This window comes from Glycine soja, chromosome 8 (assembly GCF_004193775.1).
Source record: "Glycine soja cultivar W05 chromosome 8, ASM419377v2, whole genome shotgun sequence".
In the NCBI taxonomy this organism is placed as follows: Eukaryota; Viridiplantae; Streptophyta; class Magnoliopsida; order Fabales; family Fabaceae; genus Glycine; species Glycine soja.
Window position 1 is genome coordinate 7,315,036 of NC_041009.1, and position 25,544 is coordinate 7,340,579.

The 25,544-nt window shown below is 30.0% G+C and overlaps 4 protein-coding genes across 4 annotated transcripts; 2 read left to right on the top strand and 2 right to left on the bottom strand.

Moving 5' to 3' along the window:
• On the bottom strand, positions 1-2,127 carry LOC114421891 (MADS-box protein EJ2-like). Its single transcript, XM_028388006.1, has 2 exons — positions 2,070-2,127; positions 1-1,223 (listed from the first exon to the last, which is right to left on the bottom strand). Exon 2 carries the CDS (start codon positions 1,214-1,216, stop codon positions 236-238), a length of 981 nt encoding a protein of 326 aa, XP_028243807.1. The 5' UTR covers positions 1,217-1,223; positions 2,070-2,127; the 3' UTR covers positions 1-235.
• Positions 2,128-8,726: 6,599 nt separating this feature from the next.
• On the top strand, positions 8,727-12,311 carry LOC114422489 (protein BCCIP homolog). The gene is made up of 8 exons (XM_028388873.1): positions 8,727-9,102; positions 9,192-9,254; positions 9,352-9,576; positions 9,685-9,897; positions 10,011-10,076; positions 10,202-10,291; positions 10,366-10,422; positions 12,008-12,311. The coding sequence occupies exons 1-8, from the start codon at positions 8,914-8,916 to the stop codon at positions 12,104-12,106; spliced, it is 1,002 nt and encodes a 333-aa protein (XP_028244674.1). The 5' UTR covers positions 8,727-8,913; the 3' UTR covers positions 12,107-12,311.
• Positions 12,312-13,084: 773 nt separating this feature from the next.
• Positions 13,085-14,076, bottom strand: LOC114424272 (agamous-like MADS-box protein AGL82). Its single transcript, XM_028391109.1, has one exon. The coding sequence runs from the start codon at positions 14,074-14,076 to the stop codon at positions 13,162-13,164; it is 915 nt and encodes a 304-aa protein (XP_028246910.1). The 3' UTR covers positions 13,085-13,161.
• A 5,548-nt stretch (positions 14,077-19,624) lies between these two features.
• On the top strand, positions 19,625-24,203 carry LOC114421563 (putative ubiquitin-conjugating enzyme E2 38). The gene is made up of 6 exons (XM_028387542.1): positions 19,625-19,797; positions 21,215-21,718; positions 21,830-21,893; positions 22,193-22,332; positions 22,414-22,725; positions 23,622-24,203. The coding sequence occupies exons 1-6, from the start codon at positions 19,741-19,743 to the stop codon at positions 23,967-23,969; spliced, it is 1,425 nt and encodes a 474-aa protein (XP_028243343.1). The 5' UTR covers positions 19,625-19,740; the 3' UTR covers positions 23,970-24,203.
• Positions 24,204-25,544: the final 1,341 nt, after the last annotated feature.

Consider the following 25,544-nt stretch of genomic DNA (forward strand, 5'->3'; position numbering starts at 1 on the left):
TATCAGTGTCATTACACGTGTCAGTGTGCAACACATGTTGAACACACACCATTAACATACAAATGCTACATAGTCATTTGTTAAGTTCTGGTGACCATTATGTAAAATGTTCAAATCCAACCAATAAAATAAATTCAACAACTCTTTAAAGCATAAGCAATGCTTGGAAACTGAAGAAAATTAAAAACCTTAACTAACAATCCAACAAAAAGCATATATCTTTAAGTAATGGGACCTACTTCTTTCCATGCATGTAGTTAAAAAATTGAGATTGAAACATATTTGAATCGTAAAAACTGTTATGTTCAAACCCTGGTGGTTGTCCTAGTTGATTTGATAGGATCTGAAAAGTTGCATCGTACTGCAATAGAGAATGAAGAGTTTGCATATATGACTGTGTTGTTTGCATATTTCCATTGTAGTAGCATGGTGAGGAGTTTTGAGTTTTGTTAGATTGATCCTCCTTTAGTACACCCATTTTGGGATCACAATTAGCACCAACACCAACTTGATTAGCCCAATCCACCATTGCATTTTTCTCCATCAATTGCACACAACTTTGACCACCATGAAACGTAGAAGGTTGAGAACTTTGGCTAAGCTGAAATGGGTAAAATGCTACTTGATTGTTATCACTAGGAGTGAAAAGTTGTGTTTGAGACATGAAATTTAGGTGACTACCTAAATTTGAGGCCATGTAGGGAGTAAGCGTCTCAATTTTGTCCGATTTTGCTATTCCTTTTCCCTTTGAATCTTGCTTTAACATATTCATCCTTTGATTACAAGCATCAAGTTTGGCATCCAGAATACCAACAAACATCCTCAATTGTTTCTCTCCAAGAGTATTGTAAGACTCATTCCAAGTTGGGTACATGAGCTTTATCTCCTCTTTGTGCACTTTGGAAATCTCACTTTCAATCTTTTTCATTCTATCGTTAAAATACTCTTGCACATCATACACCTTAGGATGCCTATCACTAGTGGTGTTATGATATTTTTGAATGACACGTTTTACCTCTCTTGAGTCTTGGTCTTGGGGCCATGTTTCAGGTTCATTAAGATATTTGGGAGCATAGATAATAACGCCAACATCAACTGCACAAAGGGTGGAAAACTCATAAGCTTTCTTCAATAACCCCTTTTTTCTCTTGTGAAATGTTTTTTCACAGGCTTTCTCCTCCTTAATGAGTTCCATAGGTATTCTTCCACGACCCATTTATTTTCTGCATAGTTGGTCACATTCTGATTTAGCATATACTATATATACAAGTGTCTAGACAAATTTAGATAGCCAAACACGAGAATTTTTTTTATCAAAAAATAACATAAAAAATTGTTTTCATTCTGTATGGATTTTAATTTATTACTTTATAAGAACTTTAGTAATTATCAAAATCACTATTTAGTCCCGCTCAATATCATAATAACAATTTATTTCCGGTTCATCCTATCTAATTGCGGCCACTCACCTAACATTTAGTTGTGTACCTCTCATTTCTTTTTTCCGTGTCACACACGCTAAAAATAAAATAACTAATTACCCTCATTTTCTCTCTCACCGTAGGCCACATAGCACACACACTTATTTATTTCTGTGTAACTTGCACTCTCTCTCATAATTCATGCATTGCACCCACAAAACGTCAATTCTAGTTTAATTATAAACACTCCACAGCCTTTGGTTGAGTGCACACTAAAACATGTTGTTCCTATTATTTTTTAAAATATAAATTATATTTGAAATTTACAAATAATTTTTTTAATTGTGATATAAAATTATTAAAGTAAGATAAAATTATCTTCTCTTGTCTAAATTAAAGACTCGCAATTAGAAATTTCCTAGGTTCTTATTTTTTATAAACCTAAATTTATAAAATCCAGAGGAACAAGAATGAAAGTCTAAATCCAAGAGAATACACAAGGAATATATATATATATATATAAGGCCATATGCATATGAATATTAAAGTTTACCCATAATCTAAGTACGAAAAACATGATTTATACTAACTATTGCACAAGAAACGAAAAATGAAATGTTTTTTCAGAGAATCGATAGAAATGTGTACCTGCTGGCGGCTCCGGCTTTCGTTTCTTCAATTGGATTGGAAGATCAATTGTTTATTTCTCTAATACGTGTATTCTAATTTATAATAATATGACGGGATAGAAATAAGTAATTAATGATATGCGGTGGATACAAAAATCGCCCCTCAAAAGTTTAAAGGTCATCTTTGTCGTTTCAAATGCATTAAAATAGTCACAAAAGTTTAAAATAAAATAAAAAAAGTTATTAATATTTTTAATTATCATTTATGTGAAAATAATAAAAAATAAATAGTTAATTTTTATTAATTAATAAATATTTAATTCGAATCAATGTAGATTCTAAGATATTTTATTTTATTTTATTTAAATATAAAGCAATAAAACATTAATAATAGTGGATTCTAATTAGCATACGACTAAAAATTAGTATATCCGGCACCTAAAATCTCACATGACCCTAATTAACATGTATATCTTAAATCCGTTTTTTATTACATTCAAATTCAAAGTATGAAAACAGCTGAAAAATTATTTCTAAAAATAATTACCAATAAAATTAACATGTACTGTTTATCTTAATTCTCAATAATAATCATGATGTTATTCTTTACAATTACATTAATTATGGATAGCATATCATGATATTCTTAATATATTAATTTATTGATATTTTTTTGAAGGGAATTAATTCATTGATATTGAATATACGTGTCAATGGTATTTTTTTTGTGTGAATACGTATCAATGGAATAATGATTTTTTATCAGCAATTTTATAGTGATTAGTAAACTAAAATTATATTATATATAATATATACTAAATACTAAGAGTTTAATATATTCTGTAGTCATCCATCATAAATCATCTTTTGAATTATTTTAAAATAATATTATCTCAACAAAAAAAAATTGCAAATATTTGACACCTAAAATCCACAACTCCAATGATATATATGCGCGCGCGGAAAGCAAAAATGTTAATGAAAATGCTGTAAAAAATAGGAAATTTTAATATCTCCTTTTTACCAAACTAGTAAAAGAATAATTTTAATTTCCTTTACACTAGAATGTTATATTAAGCAAAGTTTCAAAAATATTTTTAAAAAATATCAAGTAAAAAGAACCATTTAAAGTTAATTATATATTTTCTAATTTTATTTTTTTAGTGAAAAGGTAATAAAAATAATTTAATATTTTTATTTAGTTTCTTATTAGATGGTGTTAATTATGGTTGATGATTATTTATTTATTTCTCTCTTTTTATTGTGTTAAAAATATAAAATATATTTCCTTATCTAATATAATATAATAATATAAAATTTGTCAATATTTACTTTGGTTCCATATCCATATCCATCAAATAGAAGTTATTATGGTTTGAAGTAAAAGTATGGAGTATCAACTATACAGAAGTCCTTATTACACACGTGATGTTATATTTTGATCTTTCGAATTTTTTATATTTTTAAATTTTAAATATAATTTTCATATCTTTTTTATCATATCTTTCTAAAAGTACTCCAAGCGAAAATACTTACTCTTTTTTTTTTTCATTTTTACCTTTAAAAATATTCTTTGCCCCTCTTTTTTCCTGTGTAATAACAAAAAATTGATTCAGTTACTAATTATATATATTTATTAGATTTAAATATATTTTACGTGCATGCAAACAAAGACGACGGATATGCGGATAGAAGGGGGCACCCAGGGGTTTCAGTCCCCCTCCTCCCTCAATCTTCTTTCAATATAAAAATAAAATAGAATAATATACACTAATTACTAAATCTTATTATTAATATATGTTATATCACTGATTATATACTGATTTTTTAATACAGAAAAATATCATTTTTTCAATAATAAAAATTGTCACTACTTACTATTATAATCTAATTAATAAATCTAACAACAATCACATTTTTATATGACTTTCGATTAATTGTTATTATCTATGTTAATTATAGTGTATTTATTATTATAAGTCTCATTTATTTATATATCAATATATCTAATTATTAATAACATTATATTATAAATATATTTATATATTATATATATAATCTTTCAGAAATTTGATAACTTTTAATTATTGTTAATGAATGTGTTTGTTACTTTTTTATTGTGAAAGTATTATTGTGAGACTGATTTGATTATTATTATGCTTATGAGATGAAAAAGTTTTTCAAAATTTGAAAAAAAAAAAACTGTTTGAGTTATAAAGTGTAAGCACATGTAATTTTTTCTTTGCAAAACTAATAAATAATTTTATAAATATTATTATTTATTAAATATTATTTTTAAGAAGTTATTGTAGATATTCAAATAATTAAAGTAAAAAATATCCAACCCCTTTGATGATTTTATGCATCCATCCTTTTATGTAAGTTATCATATTTTTTATTTTCATCCTTATATTTTTTTTGTCCTTACAAAATGTGTATGCTTTGTTTCTTTATCGTTAAAAAGCTTCCAATAACATTTGAATGGTAAAAAAAATGTTTTGAACAGTTAAATAAGTATTATTAAAGCGTTTTAAGGATGATAAACAAAATAAATTAATAAAAATTATAAGGACTAAAACGATAAAAAAAAATTATAAAACAAAAATGAAAAAAAATGTTAAATTGCATAAACATTTTTTTTAAAAACTATTTATCATATTAATTACAGTAATTGCAGAAATTAATAACATTAGCTAATGAGATTAAATTTATATTTTAAACTTTGGATATATTTGTATAAATATCAGTCTTTTATCAACCAAATAATCACAATTATTGTGATTACAAATCTCAGCCTTTTATCAGCCTCATATTTGTTTTCCAATTAGCCAACTTTAATAACATGTTTTCACAATTATTGGTAACCAATTACTAAATTCAATAACTAATTATAACTTGATTAAAAACATACAGTTAATCACAAATTTAAACGAGTTACAAATTGTGTTTAATTTTTTTTAAAATTAAATCCTTTTTCTATTTTAAGTTTTATCTTAAAAATATTATTGTTATTATTTTGGCCTATACATTAAACATGATAAATATTTTTTTATATAACGAATGCTAAATTTTGAATATTTGAATAATACAAGTGTATTTGAGAGTTATTCTTTTCAAAATATATGTTTGATAAAATTAACTGAAAAATTAGTTAAAAGTTAAAAAAATGGTAGTTAAAAGTTAAAAAATTAACTTATTAAATTATAAATGTTTGATAAAATTTATTATTGAAGTAATTAAAAAGTATAAAATAATTGAAAATAATAAATATACTAAGGATAAAACAAAAAAATATATAAAAAATTAAAAATTTATATTTTAAAAAATGTTACTTCAAGTAACATTTTAAAAAATGTTAAAAAAATACTAAAAAAATTATTTACCAAATAATTAAATAAACTTTCAACTTAAAACTAACTGAAATGTGAATTATAACCTTCATTTTTAAATTTTGGGACAGAAAGGAAATGTTCTGCATGCTGTGTGTTACAGTGCCAATTGTATGCGTGTGAAGCACATGGTGCATTATGTGATTGGATGAAGATCAAACATTATTACATGAAATTAAGCAGAAACAGAGGCTATGTATGTTGCTTGCATTACCTCTCTAGGAATGAAAATGATCAAAATATTGGTAGAATAATAATTAATTGGCCGGGTCTTTTCTTACATCTATATCGTTCTTCCTTTGTGCATTCGTTTTATGTTAGAATTCTGATTTACCTATTGAGAAAATGTCACCACAATAACTCCTTAAATCAAGTCGTGTTGATCCATATATAATTACTTCTTCAATGGGTAGACAGGATAATATATAAAATCAGATATGAGTAATGTGGTGTCATTTTCACCAATGAGTTAGGGAAGAATAAAGATTTAGAAAAGCAACAAATTGATAGGGTAAAATAATTTAAAATTATTATCTAATTATAAATAATTATCAGCAAGACTTTTAAAATAATTATTAATTATAATTTGTGATTTAATAACATTATAAACTTGTTGTTTTATACTGTTAGTATATAATTTTTTCTCTTATTTTAATATAGTTGATTAAATATAATTTTTTTATAAATATTATAATGCAATTTTGAATATACAATATAATAAAAAAGACAAAGTCCATTTTTCTCCTTATTAAAAATAAGTTCAAATGTATTTATTTACTTTTATCAAAATCGAACTAAAGTAGTTGAAAAAATTAAACAATAAATCCTCATTTTGTTTTTTGAAAATGAATAACTTACCACATTAGTTCTTAAAACTAAAAATATTCCAAATAATTAAGAAAATCCCTAAAATAAATTTAATTAGTGTACATATCAATTTGTTAGTAGAAGACAATTCTAAAATCTTTTTACATTACCAGTTAATGAAGTACTTTCTCTATATAAAAAACCATGTATTTATATTTCTTTTTATAATTATATAATAATTTTTGTTTGAAATAAAAGAAAATCTTTACTGTTTAAATAATAAATAAATGAGAATGTTGAAATTATTTGTATTTTTTTCGTTGAAAGCTGGCACCGTTTACAAACTTTGCACTCCATGAATTTCCTTCCATTTGTGAATAATCCAACAAAAACAATCTGCAATTTAAAAAAATAACGAATTGGTTGCCTTGATTGTTCACTTGTCTTAGCAACTGGAATAGATAAAATTAAACATTGGTAACGAATTAATCTTTCACATGTCACAAAGAAAAGAAATCAAGAGAAATGTCAGAGGTTTGGCATCTTTTGAAGAAATCACTTCATTGCAAACCTCATTCATCAGAAGTTCATGATCCAAAAGCATATAGCAGTACTCAGAGACACTGACTAGAGCACCATGTTAGCCATGAAATTATCCTTGATGGATCAAGCGGTGAGATTATGCTTTGCATTGTCCATGTTGTCCTTGTTCTCATGAAGAAGATGGAGAAAGTGTACAAGAAGAGCCTCATCCTCCTAGATCAACCAAGCGAATTATACCTTCATCAAAAACACATTATGTCGATTGTGAAGAATGTATGCAATCTTTTCACAAAGAAAAAGGTGCCACTGAAGAAACACTCTAATGATGATCTCCCAATATCAACTCGTCATCATGAATGTGTTGACACTGTTGAAGAACATGATCATAATATCCCTGAACATTTAGGTAAGAGATAAGTGCCTTTTCTAGTTGAATTAGCATGAATGAGTTTGAAGTGCTTATATATATATGGTTTACGAGTCAATTGTTCTCTGCTTAATTTTCTTTATATTATTATATGATGTGTTTTGGTGCCGTGTTATGGGATAGCTAATTAATTATCTATGAATATAGCCCCTTATTAGAGGAACTCTAGTATATACTTTGAGAAAGGGATTGAGAATGAAAAAGAAGTGGTCCTCAACTCGACACTATTAAATTTGACCAATTACCATCGAACAATTTTGACACTAGTATGAGAAATCAATTATATAGATATATGAACATTGGGAAGAATACTCATGTGATTTTTTGTAACTTAACACGGGTTGAACATTGTCTAGTCTGTAGACTGTATCTGCTGTAGGTTCTCTTATTAGAAGTACTTTTACTAGTAAAATTTAATATGGAACATCTACATGTACATTTTTGCAGTGATCCAACTTGAGAGAGAAGGTTCATCTTGCAAGATCATCTAACAAATATGCAAAGATAACTTGATCGAAAGCAGGGCAGCACAGATTGAATGTATCTTGAGAGTTCAGAACAAGTAAGAAACGTTTGCATGCTTTGAGGAAAGTAGGGATATGGTAAGGACTAAAGCTGAAAGGTTACAAAATGAGCACCCAAGATGCTTGGTTGATGGAAATGAGCTATTGAGATTTCATGGTACAACAATTGCATGCTTCCTTGGTTTAAATGGCTCTTGTACCCTTTGCACTTTAGACCAATGTGGTTTGTGTCAAATTTTGAGGCATGGTTTCTCCGCCAATAAAGAATTTCATGGTGCACGTGGGGTTTACACACCACTTCTACTAGTGGAAAAACCATTGATTCCATTTGTTCATCATCCAATAAATCTGTGTCTGTCCATAGAATGTATGTTATGCGGTGCAGAGTAATAGCTGGGAGAATCCATAATCCTCTACAAGAGATCAAGGAAGTGGTTGATCCCGAGTTTGATTCTTTGGTAAAGAAAATGAGTGACCAATCAGAGATTGAACAACTCATTGTTTTGAATCCTAGAACTTGCTCCCTTGCTTTTTGGTAATCTTAGATTCAACTAAAGATCAGGCATATGCTTTGATTTATTTATTTATTTACTTGGATATTAAGAAGCTTTGAATTATAATTTTCATTTAGACTGGAATATGTATTTGTTCCGAATTAAGGTTGGAGCTTCAATGATTTTTTTTTAAATTTTTTTTTCTGTAGGTGAATGATTATTTACTGCTTCACAAACTTGGCAACAATTCATGTTCGAAAACACTTACAAACATAAAGTTCATCGTTAATTTCTCAGCAACAAAGCGTCGGTTTTGACGTTTTCACGGACAATAAAGCTTATTTGAATTGAAAACGATATAAATTTTTTTACAATACTTAAATATCATGATTAACTAACTAAGTTATATCCTTTAGCGCCTATTCGAATATAAAGCTTATAAGGTTAAGTTAGTTTTAGGAGAAAAAATGAATAATTAACAAGTAGTATTTACGAACAAAAAAATAATAGAAAATGAGATGGAAACCCTAGCACGAGACAAGAGGCGTAGCGTAGGAGGTGGTGCGGAGGTTTTAACTAGAGCGCGGGCTTCCAACACTGGGAAACATCAATTTAGAGCGGGAACTCAATTAACATTTAACAGCAACAGAACACAACACAACCCTGTCTCCACTTCATCATGCGTTCTCAGCTTGTGAAATCGAATATCAAAACCCCTCCAAGGCCAAAACGGCGTCGTCAACCACTCAAATCATGGCCTGTTACTTTCTCCCCCTTTGCTCGCGCTCTCGCTCTCTCTCGCATCACCTCTCTCTCTCCACCAAACCCTACCCCAACCCTCTCTGCTAAGAAACCGCAACCCTCTCATGTAAGACCTCTTTTCTCAATCCTAATCTATTCTCACTATAGACTCTTTCAAATTCTACATTGAACTAACTAATGTGCGTCTTGTTCAAGGGATCTGTCCATTCAGATTTATCCCAACCGGAACACTCCGAGTCTTCCGACGAGGACTTCGATGTACGACCTCTCATCCTAACCCTAACGTGTTTTTCCATTGTTAAAACTGTTTCCAATTCAACATTTGAACTATTGAGTTTAATTGTTGTTGTTTTAGGGAGTTGTCCAAGCAGATTTTTCATTTTTCGATCCCAAACCTAATGATTTTCACGGAGCCAAGACCTTGCTGCAAACCTACCTCGACGACCAGGAATGGGATTTGAGTGCCTTTGTAGACTTGATTTTGGCACAGACCACCGTAGGCTCTGTTGTTAAGATAGAGGACGACGAGGATGAAGGGCTCTTCGCTCTTGTTACTGCTCTTAATTTATATAGATACAGGGTAACTGGCAACTCACGTTCTCTTATGTATCTATCAGTTTTGCTCTGTGACTGGTTTAGCAATAGCAACTCATTTTTCAGCTGTTTTGTAAATACTTTTGCTGCCTAGGAGCATAAGTGTATTGCGACAGTTAAGGATTTTCTCCTCCATAAAGTGCGCCAAGAGAAGAGTGTCCATGACCAGTTGAAATTGCTGTTGGGGGAGCAAGCGCATGATGTTGGTCTCCTGGTATCGCAGCGCATGGTGAACCTTCCTCCCCAGCTTCTGCCACCTCTTTATGATGCCCTTTTTGATGAAGTGTCCTGGGCCACGGAAGATGAGGTTAGATGTTGGTAGTATCACATCGGTGAGGGTGTTACTATGTGTTTATGATTGACTGCTAGAGATGGACTTTCTATCTAGAACTTAAAATTGTTGTGTTTTGTGTTTTACAGCCGACGGAGGAGCTCCAGAATTCCTTCAAGTTTAAGCATTATATAATACTTACCAAAATTTACGTGGTATATATGCTCTGCAGTGTCTCCATTTTTATATATTTCTAGCTTACGTGGTTTAGATCATTTGCTTATGCTCCACTTTCATTGTTTCCTGACATTTTATTTCTTTTTTGGGTGTTAAAATATAGCTCAAGAATGTAGAACAGAAAAGAAAACAGAGCAATGGTAGTGATGAGGCAATAATATACATAAAGCTTGAGGATGAAATTTTTCACAAGGTATTGATATTTTCTGGCTTCATTTTGAATAGTTTTGTTTCTGATTACTGATTATTTTCCAAATTAATTTGCAGTTAAGCTCGTGGTCCTTCTGTTTTCCATTGCAAACTCAGCAGCTTGCACCTCATGAGGCAAGTTTTATGTTTCTTCAATCTCAATTACCATTTTTGTGATGCTCTTATTAACTTGCTGAAAGTTACTTTTTTTTTTTTTGTCAATTTCTGAATGTAATTTAGAATACATAGTGATACCTCTGCTTGTAGGAGAAATATACACTTTGTTTACTACTTTGGATCTTGGCAATGTGGTCTTTCTGTATGGTTGTGATGTTTATATAAAAGGAGTACTGTGCCCAATACTGATCAGTTAAATTATTGCGTATTGATTATTGTTCCCTTAATCAGGTAACTATCAAGTTTCCAATTCCTATGGTTGATAAATTACTTGATGAGTTGCACATGGCTTGTTTCTTTTCCAAGCTTGAGTTCATTAGTTGCACGTGAATTTATCTGTATATGAACAGAATTGTCAAATATAGTGAACGAAAACCTGCAAAGAAGGCCCCATCAAATTCAATATTCCAGTTGTTTCTTGAGGGTCTTGTCCCAAGTTTCCAAGAGCATAATTTACTGCAACCCAAGAAGATTGTTCGTCCCCTATATTTAGATTATAAACTTCATCATTGACATGAATAACTTCACAGTTCACACTCTTTAAAAAAATCAATATTAAATTAAAAGATGAAATCCGTAAAATAATTTTTTCTAATACTTAAGTGACATTAGTAATAACTAATAAGTCACACTGTTTTATAATTTCTATGATAGGATTGTGTGTTGTGAATTCTCATTGTTCTGTATCTGTTCATGGCTGTTTCAAGAAAGTTTCTATCACTGATTGTGGGCAGCCTTGTTTATTTGGGCCACCTAGGCACAATGTTCTTTTTAATTTCTATACTTCTCAGAAGCATTCCTTTTCCTCCCTCAGATGTACTTTTACTTCTATATTCCTTTCTATCCATTCTTCTTTTATGACAGAAAAGTAAAGTTCAATTGAATACAAATGATGGACACAATGGGAAAGGGGGAAGCAGCAAATAGTTTTCCCCATCCATCTTTTTGGAGACAGAATAAAAAATTTTAATTCCTCGTGGGTAGCAGCAAATAGTTTTCTTTTCTTTTTATTTTGGGGAGGGGGGCTTCTGTTAGAGATTGACACACTGGATAGCTCGTTGAATCTGAGGTTTGTTTCTTGTGTGTTTTTCTTTGGTTGTTTTGAGAATCTTAGACAAGCTTTGATGTTAAGGGAATGAGTAGTGTTATTAGTTACCATCTAAATTGCAGTGCCTTTGTTTAACAGTCCACAAAGCAATCATATCACATAGAATTTTACTTTCAGTACCACTGGAAATGATTGATTGCCTCATTCCTCTCCACACCATATAATAACACATGATTTAAACTTTAATTTGCTTTTAGTTTGAACGAATAAGGCTCTTCATTACATTTAAAGATTAGATAGGATCTACATATTTAAAATTATTAACATGGAAGGCAATCAAACAATTGTTTTTAATTCATTTTTAAGTTGTAATGTAATAATTCTGAGTTTTCTTTCAATTATAGTTTCTTGCTAAAATTTGATATTGTAGAAGCGGACAGCAGTCTCTTTTATCAATGATTCTAAACAATCTATTCTTGTTTCTGCCTGTTACAGCTGAGGAATTACAGGTCAACGGGATTAATCGTGGCTGTTGAAGCTGACAAAATTCCAACATTTCGTCAAGAATTAGCTTCTCTAATAAATGAAACCTGAAGGCATCGACAAGGCTACTGGATAATTTATTATATGATAGAATCTTAATACTTTCATGAGACATGCATTTTTACGCAGATTGAATTCTTTTTGCAAGGGTTTGAGCTGCCAAATTTTGAAATTTTGTTTTTTAATTTTCTATGATCCCTTTTGTTCTGCAATGACTATTGCCAAGACAACTTTCCCCTTCCTGATTTTGTTCGTATGCCTTTCTCTTTCTGGGTTTCTCCCTTAGCGAACCTGCATAATAGTATGTGCTGCGAGGCAAGGCATTGATTTGATTGTGAATATCACTATTCATTCAAAACAGAGAAAATTAGTTTTTTTTTATTTGTAGGAATTACTAAACTAAAGAATAGTCATACGACAAGAATTAGTGTAATCAGCTCTTTGGTTGTCATATGACAAGGAAAAAATATACTCTCTTAAATTGTTTCAAATAGAAACAAAAATTTAATTAGATAGCAGTGAAAGTGTAAACAATTTAATTAAGATTAAAAAATTAAATTCACTCAAATATGCAATGACCAATAATGATAATTGAATAATAGTAATTTAATGGTTAATTTATTAGCTTGAGATCTGTGTATGGATAATTTTTTTTCAATTAAAAATTCCAAAAATTATGCTAAAAAATATCAAAGAATCTTTTCAATTTTAAATAATCTTTACCATAAAAATCCCATTTCAAATCTTAAATCGTGAAAATAAATATCATTTACCAGAAAAAATAAAAAAACACCGGTTTAGTGTTGTATCTTAACCTTTGTCTTGAACTTGGCATCTAGAAAAAATGATTCTTTTATTCAACTCTAGAATGATATATGCGATACATGTTGAACACCCCATTAACGTGCAAGTGCTACATAACAGGTCATTTGTCAAGTTATGAAGACCATTGTGTGAAATGTTCAAATCCATACTCAACCAAGAAAAAAGAAAAAGAAATTCAAAAACTCTTTAAAGCATAAGCAATGCTTGAAAGCCTAGAAAAATTAAAACCTTAACTGATATTCCAAAAAAAAGCATATATGTTTGTAGTGATGAGATGAGGCTTAGTTTCTTCCATGCATGTAGTTAAAAAAATGAGGTTGAAGCATATTTGAATCATAAAAACCATTAAGTTCAAATCCTGGTGGTTGTCTTGGTTGATCTGGTAGGGTCTGGAAAGTTGCATCATATTGCAAGTGAGAAGGAAGATTTCTATTGTAGTAGGAGTTTTGATTTTTGTCAGATCCATCCTCCTTTAGTACTACACCCATTTTGGGATCACAATTAGCATCAACACCAACTTGATCAGCCCAATCCACCATTGTACTTTTTCCCATCAATTGCATACAACTTTTATCAAAATGGAACATAGAAGGTTGAGAACTTTGGCTAAGTTGAAATGGGTAAAATGCTACTTGGTTGTTATCACTAGGTGGGAAAAATTGTGTTTGAGACATGTTTTGCATACCTACATTTGAGGTCATGTAGGGAGTAAGTGTCTCAACTTTGTCTTTTCCCTTCTTTAACATATTCATCCTTTGACTACAAGCATCAAACTTAGCATCCAAAATACTAACAAACATCCTCAATTGTTCCTCTCCAAGAGTATTGTAAGAGTCATTCCAAGTTGGATACATGAGTTTGATCTTCTCTTTGTGCACTTTGGAAATCTCACCTTCAATCTTTTTCATTTTGTCGTTAAAATACTCTTGCACACTATACACCTTAGGACATCTGTCACTAGTGGTGTTCTGATATTTTTGAATGACACGTTTTAACTCTCTTGAGTCTTGGTCTTGGGGCCATGTTTCAGGTTCATCAAGAAACTTGGGGGCATAGATAATTATACCAACATCAACCGCACAAAGAATGGAAAATTCATAAGCTTTCTTCAATAATCCTTTCTTTCTCTTGTTGAATGTTGTCTTGCGAGCTTTCTCCTTCTGAATGAGTTCCATAGGCATTCTTTCAAGACACATTTTCTGCATAATTAGTCACATTCAAATTCAGTATATATTATATATACAAGTGTTTAGACAAATTTATTATTATTATTGCTATATAGCAATATTATGAGTCAAAACGTGAAAAATCAAAATCATTTCATAAAAAAGGGGGAAAAACAAAGGAAACAAAATTATAAAAAAAAACGTGAGTTCACAAAAATTCTAAGGATCAAGAATAAAAGTCAAAATCCAACAGGACACACAAAGGCCAACATGAACAAGAAAAAAAAAATATAACCCCATATGATAATGCATTAAAGTTTACCCGTATTCTAAGTACGAAAAACATGATTTTATACTAATGATTGCACAAGAAACGAAAAATTAAGAACAAAAACGGAATATTTTTTCGGAGAATCGGTGGAAAGGGGTACCTACTCTGGCTTTCGTTTCTTAAATTGGATTGGAAGAGTAATTGTTTCATTTTCTAATACGTATAATCTAATTTATAATATGTGACTGAATAAAAATAATGATAGAGGAATCTATTTTTTTACAGAAATAATTAACAGTGGATTCTAATTAGCATACTTTCTTTTTTAATCAGCAAATCGAGATCCAATTTCATTAAAAAGGTATAAGATATACCTCAGCCAATTACAAACAGTTAGTTTTTTCTTTCCCCCACTACACCCACCAGTCATGGTTACACAGCATTAATTGAAACAGAGCCATTAATAAGGGGTAACCAATCACAAAAGCATGCACCCATCACGCAAACAACAAAAGGAAAACTATGTATATACAGCATCAATGGACCAATTTCACCAAGAGCACCCAGACCATGTTTTCACGCGTAGCCAAACCATGGTAATGCCATCAACAGAATACCCCAGCAACTTAGTTTACCACCAAAAAGCAAGCCCCAGGATTAAGGTACCATTGCACATGTGAGTAGCTAAAACCACTAGAAAACCTCGATAGCCATTTCCACCCCATTAACATGAATTCCTGCCATAACTTCTCCTTCTCGAAAGGGCTTGTTATTAAAGATGCATATACACTAATTAATATTTGGCACCTAAGATCTCACATGACCCTAATTAACAAGTATATCTTAAATTCATTTTTTTATTACATTTTATGAAAACAGATAAAAAGTTATTTCTAAAAATAATCAGGAATAAAATTACGTATTAACTTAATTCTAAATAATAATCATGATTTGTTTAAGATAAAGATAATCAGGGCATTTCATTCATAATAGCAGAGTAGATACATTGAGGAATATTATCAAACTTAGAGATGCCAGCACAAAAGCGAGTTGTCCTAGCTAGGGAGTGAATAACTTGGTTAGTTTGTCTTCTCACAAAACTCACTGTAGAGTTGAAAAATAAAGTTCTACACTTAGATACAATGTTATGATATTCTGAAGAACCTCTGAGGGAGCCATTTATTGAGTCTACAACAAGCTTAGAATGAAGCTCAAATATGATACTCTCTTTTCGCATTTGTGAAGTTCAACTAAGAGCATGGAAAGACCGCAGGCCTCTGCTTCCCTAGGATCTGAAATGCCCGATGAACAAACTGAATTGGCTTTGATGAAATTCTGTTATGATCCCACAGGCAAATACCAACATCATAGCTATTGGATGGATGAGCATCAACATTGCTCTTCCCGTATCCAGTTGGTGGTTTCGACCAAGAACATTAATTTAATAATAATAATCATGATGTTATTCTTTACAATTGCATTAATTATGTATTATGTATTCTTTACAATTACATTAATTATGGGTAACATATCATGATATTTTTAATATATTAATATTAAATATACGTGTCAATGGTATTTTTTTTTGTGAATACGTTTCAATGGTATAGTGATTAGTATACTAAAATTAGTATATTGTATTGTTAAATTATATACTAGCTAATTACTATTTGGCGCCTAAAATCCACTTAGGGACGTAAATATGTGCCTATATATATTAATTAATTGTTGGGAAATAAAACTAATTTCGTATATAAATTCATTCCAAGTGCTTTCTAATCAGGTAAGATTGTATTTGAGTTTTTGAAAATATTTTTATTGTTAAAGTATAAAATCATAATATATATCATTAACGAAAAAGAAGAAGTGCTGAAAGAAAAAATGTTGTAAAAAAAGAAATTTTTAATATCTCCTTTTTACCAAACTAGTAAAAGAAGAATTTTAATTTCCTTCACACTAGAATGTTGTGTTAACAAAGTTTAGAAAACATTTTTATAAAAAGCAAGGAAAGAGAACCATTTAAAGTTAATTATATATTCTTCTAATCTTATTTTATTATTTTGTAGGTCAAAAGGTAATAAACATAATTTAATATTTTTATTCGGTTTCTTATTAGATTATTTTAATTAGGATTAATGATTTTTTTTATTATATTTCTCTCTTTTTAGTGTTATAAAAATATAAAATATATTTATTAATTTTAAATAAATATAATAAAATTTGTGAACAAATAAAAGGAATTGGATTCATTAAAAAAATAAAAATAGATAAACGTAATTTATAGTATATCCTGGATGATGTGAGTCCACAAGAAATTGTGAAATGGGAAATGAGAGAAAGTGCAGTTTGCGCCTTGACTTGACTTGGGTCATTATACTCTACGGTATGATCTTTTGCTTAAATGCTACATTGGAGCATTTTATTGGTTATCTAGACTCCACGTGGGGTATGCACATGTGCTTATGGTGGGCATCAGTTTGCTAGATTGCTGCCGTCTGGTGTACTTCAAACTTCAAAGTCTGGCAGTACCATAAATACGATGCGTATTTATGATGTTGTTTAATGAAATTTCTTATTCGTATATATAGAGATTGAGAGAATGTTTTTCATTTTCGAAACTTCTTTTGTTTGATATAGGCATAATTGAATCCGGTTCAAATCGATTTTATTATTAGATTGATTATATAATTAATTGAAGATGATTCGATCAAATTTAACCAATTAGCTACTGGATTCCAATTGGAATCCATGCAACTCAACCAATTTTATAAAAAAATGTATCACCTTTATAATGCTATTTTGATGTCTCATTATCATCCATTATTATTTTAGATTTTGAAATATGAATAAACTCTTCTTACTCAATTAATGTTAGTTGAATATAATTTTAAATTTTTAATATACATCAGGTCAAATCAAATCAAGTCAATTACTAGCTCATTAATTAGATCATGATCTATTATCTTGACTAGATTGCAGATTTTGTAATTTTTAAATAATTATTATTATCAACATTTTTTATTCTTGATTATGCTATTATTTCAAATTCAAATTTAAATTAAACATTTTTAAATTTTAAATAATAGTAACTACTGCACTATTAGTATTAAATTAAATTAAATTGCATTAATTATATTAAAAGGAGAACACGTGACTTTTTTTCTCCATCTATGCATAAAATGGGAAATAAGAAATATATGTGTGTAACTTTAAAAGAGACAAATATAATGAAAAAAACCATTAATATTAATTAACATAATCTAACAAGAAATTAAATAAAAATGTTAAATTTTTTTTACTACATTTTGACCAATAAAATATTTTAAAAAAATCTATAATTAACTTTAATATGTTCTTTTTACTTTTTATTTTTTAAGTTCATTTTCAAACTTTGTTTAACATGGCATTCTAGTGTTAAGGAAATTAAATTTTTTTTCTTTTACTTGTTTGGCATCAAGGAAATACTAAAAATATATTTTTTACCCTCCAAGTGCATAGTCTTCATTATCCTTCGTTAATTAATAATTATATTATATATATATATATATATATATATATATATATATATATATATTATGATTTTCTATTTTTTTAAAAATATTTTTCAAAAACTCAAACACAAACTTATATATATTTTAATTTTGGTATACTACCAATACTTTTTATTTTTAGGAATATTTTTTTCATTATTCACCTTATTTAATTCATTTTATTATTTTTAGTAATTGTTAAGAAATAAAAATAATTTAATTTTTATACTGTTCTGGACCTACAAGATACACTTATCAGGACGATATGATGTTCTAATACGTATACTAGCTCTCTATATCAGACATGACACATGACATTGTAGGAACACAAACACATTGTCCTTAGCAATTGGACTCCCAAATCGACAAGTTATTTTTAGTCACTTCATTATTTGAATGTCACAACCTCTTTACCACGTGTGATGTATTCAATTATTTATAAGCTACAACATTATCTCTTAATTATAATTATCTACTAACTATCATATAGACGCTAGTAATTATCTCTAACAATTCCTACAAACAACTCCCCTCTCTCACTTAAGTTTTAAGTGAGAGATGAGAGTTGTTTAATTTAATTGTTAGGAAATAAAAATAATTTAATTTTTATATTGTTCTGGACCCACAAGATACATGTATCAAGACGATATGATGTTCCAATACGTATACTAGCTCTCTATATCAGACATGACACATGACATAGGAACACAGACACATTGTCCTTAGCTATTGGACTCCCAACTCGACAAATTATTTTTAATCACTTCATTATTTGAATGTCACAACCTTTTTATCACATGTCATGTATTCAATTATTTATAAGCTACAACATTATCTCTTAATTATAATTATCTACTAGCTATCATATAAACGCTAGTAATTATCTCTAACAATTCCTACAAACAACTTCCATCTCTCACTTAAGTTTTAAGTTTTATCGTCCTTTATTTTGCAAGCTCTACTCTTATCCCATTAACAAGGGTACTCTTAGTACAACTTGTGAGATAATGAGTCTGCTTATCATGTGTACCTTGACATTGGTTAGTTCCATTCCGGTAAGTATAATTTTTTATTTAATTTCTTTTTAAGATTAAGTTAAATAAAGATTAATGTTTTTTTTTTATATTTAAATCTTTTCAACTTCTAAAAAATTAATACTGTAACAATGTCATATATATACATTTTTACTTCCTGAACATAATTTTATGAAACAATACAAAAACAAAAACAGAATGATATAATTGCGTAAATGAAGGAAATAATTGTCCATTTCCTTTTTTATTTTTTATTTTAAATGTTAGTTTCTTTTTATTAGTTGTTTTTAATTATACGGTCTTGGATTGGTGCTTCTCTAACTACAATTATAAAAATTAATATCCTGTCAAGAATTTTTTTAAAAAAATACATTTATTATTTTTAAAATTGTTATTTAGTTGAGTTTTTTAAACTAATATGGGAATGATTCGATACATAGTGGATAAATAGTAGAAGCAGATACACAGGAGATATATTAATGTTTCTTTATTTTTTTTTGTGTGAATCAAGTATTTTTCAATCGAAATTAATCATTAATTATTCTGAGGTATTGATGTCGATTTAAGTTAATAGATACTTTTTATCTTATAATTTAAATTATTATTTAGTTTTAAATATAAAATGAAATTTATAGATTTAATTTTTTATTAAAAAATATAATTACGTAAAAATCAGTTTTTTTTCTCTTCCTAAAGAAAAACATTTACAGTATTCTGTATATTAATTAACACTAGGTATTATTTTGACCCCTTTTTTGGAGTGTAAGTGGCTCTTCGTCTGCACTTAGGTGGTATCTTTCTCTCTAAGCTTGTATTGTTTAACTTGTGTTGTGTTGTGTTGGGGTTCTGTTCAATTCCGATGGATCTTCACGAAACCCCTCACAATTCTGGGATGAAGAAACGAAAACCGGAGCAGGTACCCCTTTCCACCAATTCACCGTAAAAATATTCCCTTTTTTCTTCTTCATTTTCCGTTCCTTGTATCACTCATGTTTGTCGGACTTATATTATGGGTAAAGGTTGTTGCTTTATCATATGGGCTTATGTTTTCGTTCTGTTCATGTTCGTCTTCTGTGCCCTTTTGGATTTTGACCCTTCATCCTCGATCGTCTGAATTTTGCAAGCTCACGTTTTTTTTCTTTCTTTTTTGATGATTTTTTTCTCCCTTTGTTCTTTTGGTCCTCTTCTTTTTTTATGAAAGGATTTTTACCTTCCTCGTTTTGGCTCATAAATTTGTTGCTATCGGGAGTGTTGATTTCTGGCTGGTGTGCAACGGAACAATTGAAACGTCGCCATTAATAATTTAACAGCGATATTTCCTAATGTGGGTGGGAGCAATGCGTAAAATGCCATACAACTAGCTCGTTTTTTCTAAGAACTCATCATCTTTGAAAATAGCCAAAAGACCGACTTTGATAACGTGTTTGTGTTTGTTTGTACATTTGATTTGGGAGTATGTAAATATCTTCTAAGCTTTTTAGTATTAAATTTCTATTGTTGTAAAAAAAATGAAACTGGACTTTTTTTTTATGGGCAAATATTAGTTGTTAATTGTTAGTATATTGAGTGAAACTGACTGGACTTTTGTTTCGAGTGCCAGTTACATCGCATGCAAATTCTGGGTATGATCCTAAACTGAATAAGTAGTTGGTACATGTTAAATTCATGGATAAGGGATTGTCTTTTTCCCCTACCCCTTAAAATTAATGATTTTGATATGCACCCAAGTACTTAGAGAACCCTCCCTTAAAAACTAGGCACTTAAGTACTTCACTATGCATCATATACTACTCGATGTGGGACTTAGGCACCCCATAGTATCAAAGCCCCTATCAGAGTTGACTTCATAGCCTATCGATACCTGTAGCTGAATCTTATTACTTCTTAACAGTGATATGATGTGGTTGGTATGTTCTTCATGATATATCATGCCTACGGTTTAATAATAGAGACAAGAGAGTGTTCTTAAATCACCCAAACTTAGTAGCAAAGTGAAAAATCTGTTGACATGGTGGCTTACTGCTGGACTTACTAATCTGCACATTGCAGCAAAGTCACTTCCTGTGTCAATCCTGCATATTATGCCATTATACAATGGATGGGTTACTTTTTACATAATCAAGGTTGAAAAAAAGAACAATTTCTGGGGGGAAAAGATGGGGTGTGTGTATTGGGGAGGGTGGGGGGGAGTATAGTGAAAAAGTTGCAATAGGTGGCAGTGGAAAACTATTTAATTTTTTGTTTAGCTTGGGGATGAACCCATGTGCTTAGCATTACCTATAGTACTATGTGTTTATTTTTTAAAATTTTTTTTGGCTTATCTTCTTTTGCAGGACACTTTGATCAGTGATCATGGAAATTCTGTGAGTGTTGGAGAGTCATCTGGGAGTGGTGATCTCTGCAAGAGTTCTACCTCAGGATCACTGAATTCAAACAATCATAATGGTTCCAATTCTGATATTTCATGTCAAGATGACGAGGATATGATTGATGATGATGCAGATATGATTGACGATGACGGAGATGAAGATGCTGATTATGATTTTGATTACAATGATGATGATATTTATGAAGATGACTATTCAAGTATGCAGGACCAATTAGACAATGTGGATTTGCCTCCTGGGGTGGAGGCATCACTGCCTTGGTTGAAGGACATTTCTTCTTGTGAATGCAAGCAGGCTGTTGCTTTTTCCCGTACAGAATCTAGTTCCAAGGCAAAAGTGGATGAAACTGAAGATATTGTCCTGCAAAAGTTTCGACAGTTTAAGCAATTTGATACTGTTGACTCTTTTCCCGATCATCACTATGATAAGGAGGAAACTAAAGATGCACAGGTGATAAATATTGGGAAACTATTTTTGTGTAATAGGTTGCATTTGCCAACATGTATTTTTAAATTTTAAGCAACTGATTGCATATAATCTGCCTTTTTTAAAATGTTACAGAAGCCTAAAAATTGGGCCAAAAAGATCCAGGAGGAATGGAAAATTTTAGAGGAAAATCTGCCAGGTAAAGTCTTTCTCTCTCTAAAAAAGATATTCGTTATCCTTTATCTACAAGATTATATTTGTTGCTGTTGTGGCCTTTCCTTGAGACGTATTATTTGAAGTGTCTCTCGTGCAATTTTTTTAATCCACTTTTCTAATAACAATTGCCATCTTTAAAATCTTTTTTGGGAGAATGGAAAATCATCATCCAACCTCTTTTGTTACCATCCAATCTTTTACCATTTTGGTGAAACATGAAATTCAACCTTTATGAAAATTTGCTTTGATTTTCAATCATTGCTTGTGAACTTACTTTTACAGAGACAATCTTTGTGAGAGTTAGTGAATCAAGGATGGAGCTTCTAAGGGCTGTTATAATTGGACCTCAAGGCACCCCATACCATGATGGTCTTTTCTTTTTCGATTGCCTCTTTCCTTCTACCTACCCTGCAGGTCCACCGGTATGTATCATCCATGTTCCATATGTTTTAAGGTGTGTCTCGTGCTGTGTGTATAATATAAACTCATATTATCTTCTGCAGAAAGTTCACTACCATTCAGGTGGCCTAAGGCTAAATCCAAATTTATATAATTGTGGAAAAGTCTGCCTTAGTCTCTTGGGCACTTGGCATGGTAGTAATAGTGAAAATTGGATACCAGAAAAATCAACCATGCTACAAGTGTTGGTTTCGATACAAGCTCTAATTCTAAATGAGAAGCCTTTTTTTAATGAGCCTGGGTATACGTCAACATATCCTGGTGCTGAGGGGCAAAGAAGATCTAAGGAGTACAACGAGAGTACATTTATTTTATCCTTAAAGACAATGATGTATACTCTGCGTAAACCCCCAAAGGTATGTAGACTAGAACAATACATGATTCTGTAATCGTTGGGTATATGTCTTTGATTTCGATATCTTAGTGGCTGTTTGATTTGAGAAAAATGTTTTCTGTTTTTATTTTCTATTTTCATTTTTAATTACTAAAAATGCCACCTTGTTTTCATCTTAACTGTTTGCAAAGTTTGTTTGTATAAGAAATAGTGAAAACAAAACAATAAAAAGTTGTATTTACTGTTTCATATACAAGGTACAAACATATAAAAACAGCATACAAAGTTAAAACAAGATGGTATTTTGGTAATTAAAAGTGAAATCAGAAAATGAGAATAGCAAACATTTTTTCAAACCAAATGGTCACTTATTTTTCTAGTAATTGTTGTGATTCTGAGCTGAATTTCAAAGATGGGTGTTTGATGGATTTGGCTGCTTTTTTTATGATACTGTTTCTACTCAATAAATTGGACCAGGAAAACTAAATATCTGTTTCAAGATTTTAGATGTCATGTCATATAATATATATTATATTAATTTATAATATTAAAGTTTGACTAGATGTTAAAAATAAATAGATGAGAAGAGGATTATGAAGTCACTAAACAGGCTACAGATTTTAGGAGCTGAATAATGTATTGTGTTGGAAAATTACTTTCAGTGACTTTAGCCTATGGTATTAAAAAATTAAGAAATTATTATGAATAAATTTTAATTCTTCATATTTAAAACTGTAACAGATAACTGACACTTTATGTATCAAGTAAAAAGAAAGAATTAATATGAAATCCATTTTACTAATTATTATTTGAGACTTGTAGGATACTAGGAGTTGCTACTTTGATGAATAAACAGGAAATGCAGAGTACTTGTGGATTATCACCCTCCAACTTATTTAACATTTCCTTCATGTGCAGCACTTTGAGGAGCTGGTTGCGGGACATTTCCGTACCCGAGCATTTGAAATACTGAGAGCATGTAAATCATACACAGAGGGGGCTCCGGTCGGGTCGGTTCTACATAATCTAGCTCCAAGTTGTGGCAATAGTTCTACGGCTAACGCCCAGAAAGAATTCGAGTCAGCTGTGAGTAGGATGATGAATACTATGATTGCATTTTTCACCAAGAATGGCTCCACAGACTGTGATGAGTTTCGATCTCCCGAGATTTATAGTCTGTCTGCTGTGGCTACTTCAAACTTAGAGGTTTACAAGATAGAGTCTGGTACAACAACATCAACATCAACATCATTGACCCAGGTGTGAAGGTCCTAGGTTGTTTATGCTGATGATGAGAACAAGTGTAGTGGGTGGTATATTTTTCTTATACTTATTGTGGTGATTTTTTATGTCCCACATGACATGACAAACCTCTTTGCTGGTTATATAACCCCTAGTTGTAAAGATTTACATGCCAGTTCTAGCTTCTCGAAAGATGGTTACTGACTTATTATAATTTGCATGTTTCTTTAATAAAATGTTAATAGTTTTATGAGATCATATTATCATTTAGAGACGCTAGTTTTCCCAAAATATCATTTTCGGTTGGACATCACACAAAACTCCCTCTGTAAAGCATTGGATGGTATATTTAGTTCTTTGATGAAATGTATGTAATTACTATTTCTACAACCAGCACGTTGTAGCACGTGTTTGACACCATTTGTGGTAGTTTTATCCATACGTATTGTTAAGCTGGAGGTCATGGTTTACAACGTTTCAAAACATGGAGTGGGTCTAAAGATGTATCCATCATTGATTTTAATTTTAATAAAGTGTGTCAAAATATTAATAGTTGTGTTTATAAAGAATTTTTTAGTTAAAATGTCTGAATAATTTAAGATAAATAAGTTTTTAGGAAAAAGGTCGAAACAAAAAAGTAAATATTTTTATAAGTTAAAAAGAGATCATTTAATAGTATGTTTATAAAACTTTTTTTTTTTATAATTTATTCAATATGAACAGTATTTTTTTCCAAGGAATGGACGGTGTATTTTAAAATGCATTTTTTTATGAACATTTAAACCTATAATTTATTATAATTTTTTTTTATTTTTAAGGTTAATTTGCACACATGAAGATATTTTTTATTAAAATCAAATATTATTATATTATGATTAAAATATTCTCAATTATTCTTCTCTTATTTTGTTTAGTATATTTTTTTCAACTATTTATATTTTGTTAGGCATATCTCATTGCAGAAATTAAAGTTTTTTAATCTTTTAATCAATACTTTTATTTTTTTATCTTAATTTTAAAATAATTATATAATGTACGAAATACTTACTAATGAAAATACGAAGTTAATAACAAAAATTTACTGTGTTTTTTTATTTTTTTTGCACAACGGCGCAAACAAGGTTTGAATTTAGGACCTTGTTTAGACATTTGCCTATGATTATTTTTAAACAGTATATGATTTTAGCATTTAAATATTTTTCTTAATAATTTCTTAATGGAAAACATTAAACTAGTGTGAAACATTAAATAATAATTATACCACCTGTAGTTTTATTTTGAAGGTAATATTTGTTAGACAATCTAAGAACAGAACATTTAAATTATTATTCTCACTTCTATTTTTGTAATTTTCACCTCGCTTTTTCAAAAACATGCAAAATGATACTCTTACCCTCCTTTCTTCCTCTTTCCTCACCCCTCACTTCCCAGCACTATGCTTTTCTTATTTTCTTCTCTTTTGCCTCCACACTTTCTTTTTTCTTTCTTTAAGTTTTAGATTCAACGGAATCATAATTCCACAATTCCACTAAAGAGGATGAATAACAAGCATTAATTCCAGTAAAGAGGATTCATCCATGACTATTTAGATGATATTTT

Excerpts from the sequence above, each read along its gene's own strand:
- LOC114421891 (XM_028388006.1), bottom strand. The coding sequence starts at position 1,216 with ATGGGTCGTGGAAGAATACCTATGGAACTCATTAAGGAGGAGAAAGCC.
- LOC114422489 (XM_028388873.1), top strand. The coding sequence starts at position 8,914 with ATGCGTTCTCAGCTTGTGAAATCGAATATCAAAACCCCTCCAAGGCCA. Across the intron at positions 9,255-9,351 it reads CTTCCGACGAGGACTTCGAT|GGAGTTGTCCAAGCAGATTT; the intron begins GTACGACCTCTC and ends TTGTTGTTTTAG. Across the intron at positions 9,898-10,010 it reads CCTGGGCCACGGAAGATGAG|CCGACGGAGGAGCTCCAGAA; the intron begins GTTAGATGTTGG and ends TGTGTTTTACAG.
- LOC114424272 (XM_028391109.1), bottom strand. The coding sequence starts at position 14,076 with ATGTGTCTTGAAAGAATGCCTATGGAACTCATTCAGAAGGAGAAAGCT.
- LOC114421563 (XM_028387542.1), top strand. The coding sequence starts at position 19,741 with ATGGATCTTCACGAAACCCCTCACAATTCTGGGATGAAGAAACGAAAA. Across the intron at positions 21,719-21,829 it reads AGGAAACTAAAGATGCACAG|AAGCCTAAAAATTGGGCCAA; the intron begins GTGATAAATATT and ends AAAATGTTACAG. Across the intron at positions 22,726-23,621 it reads CTCTGCGTAAACCCCCAAAG|CACTTTGAGGAGCTGGTTGC; the intron begins GTATGTAGACTA and ends CTTCATGTGCAG.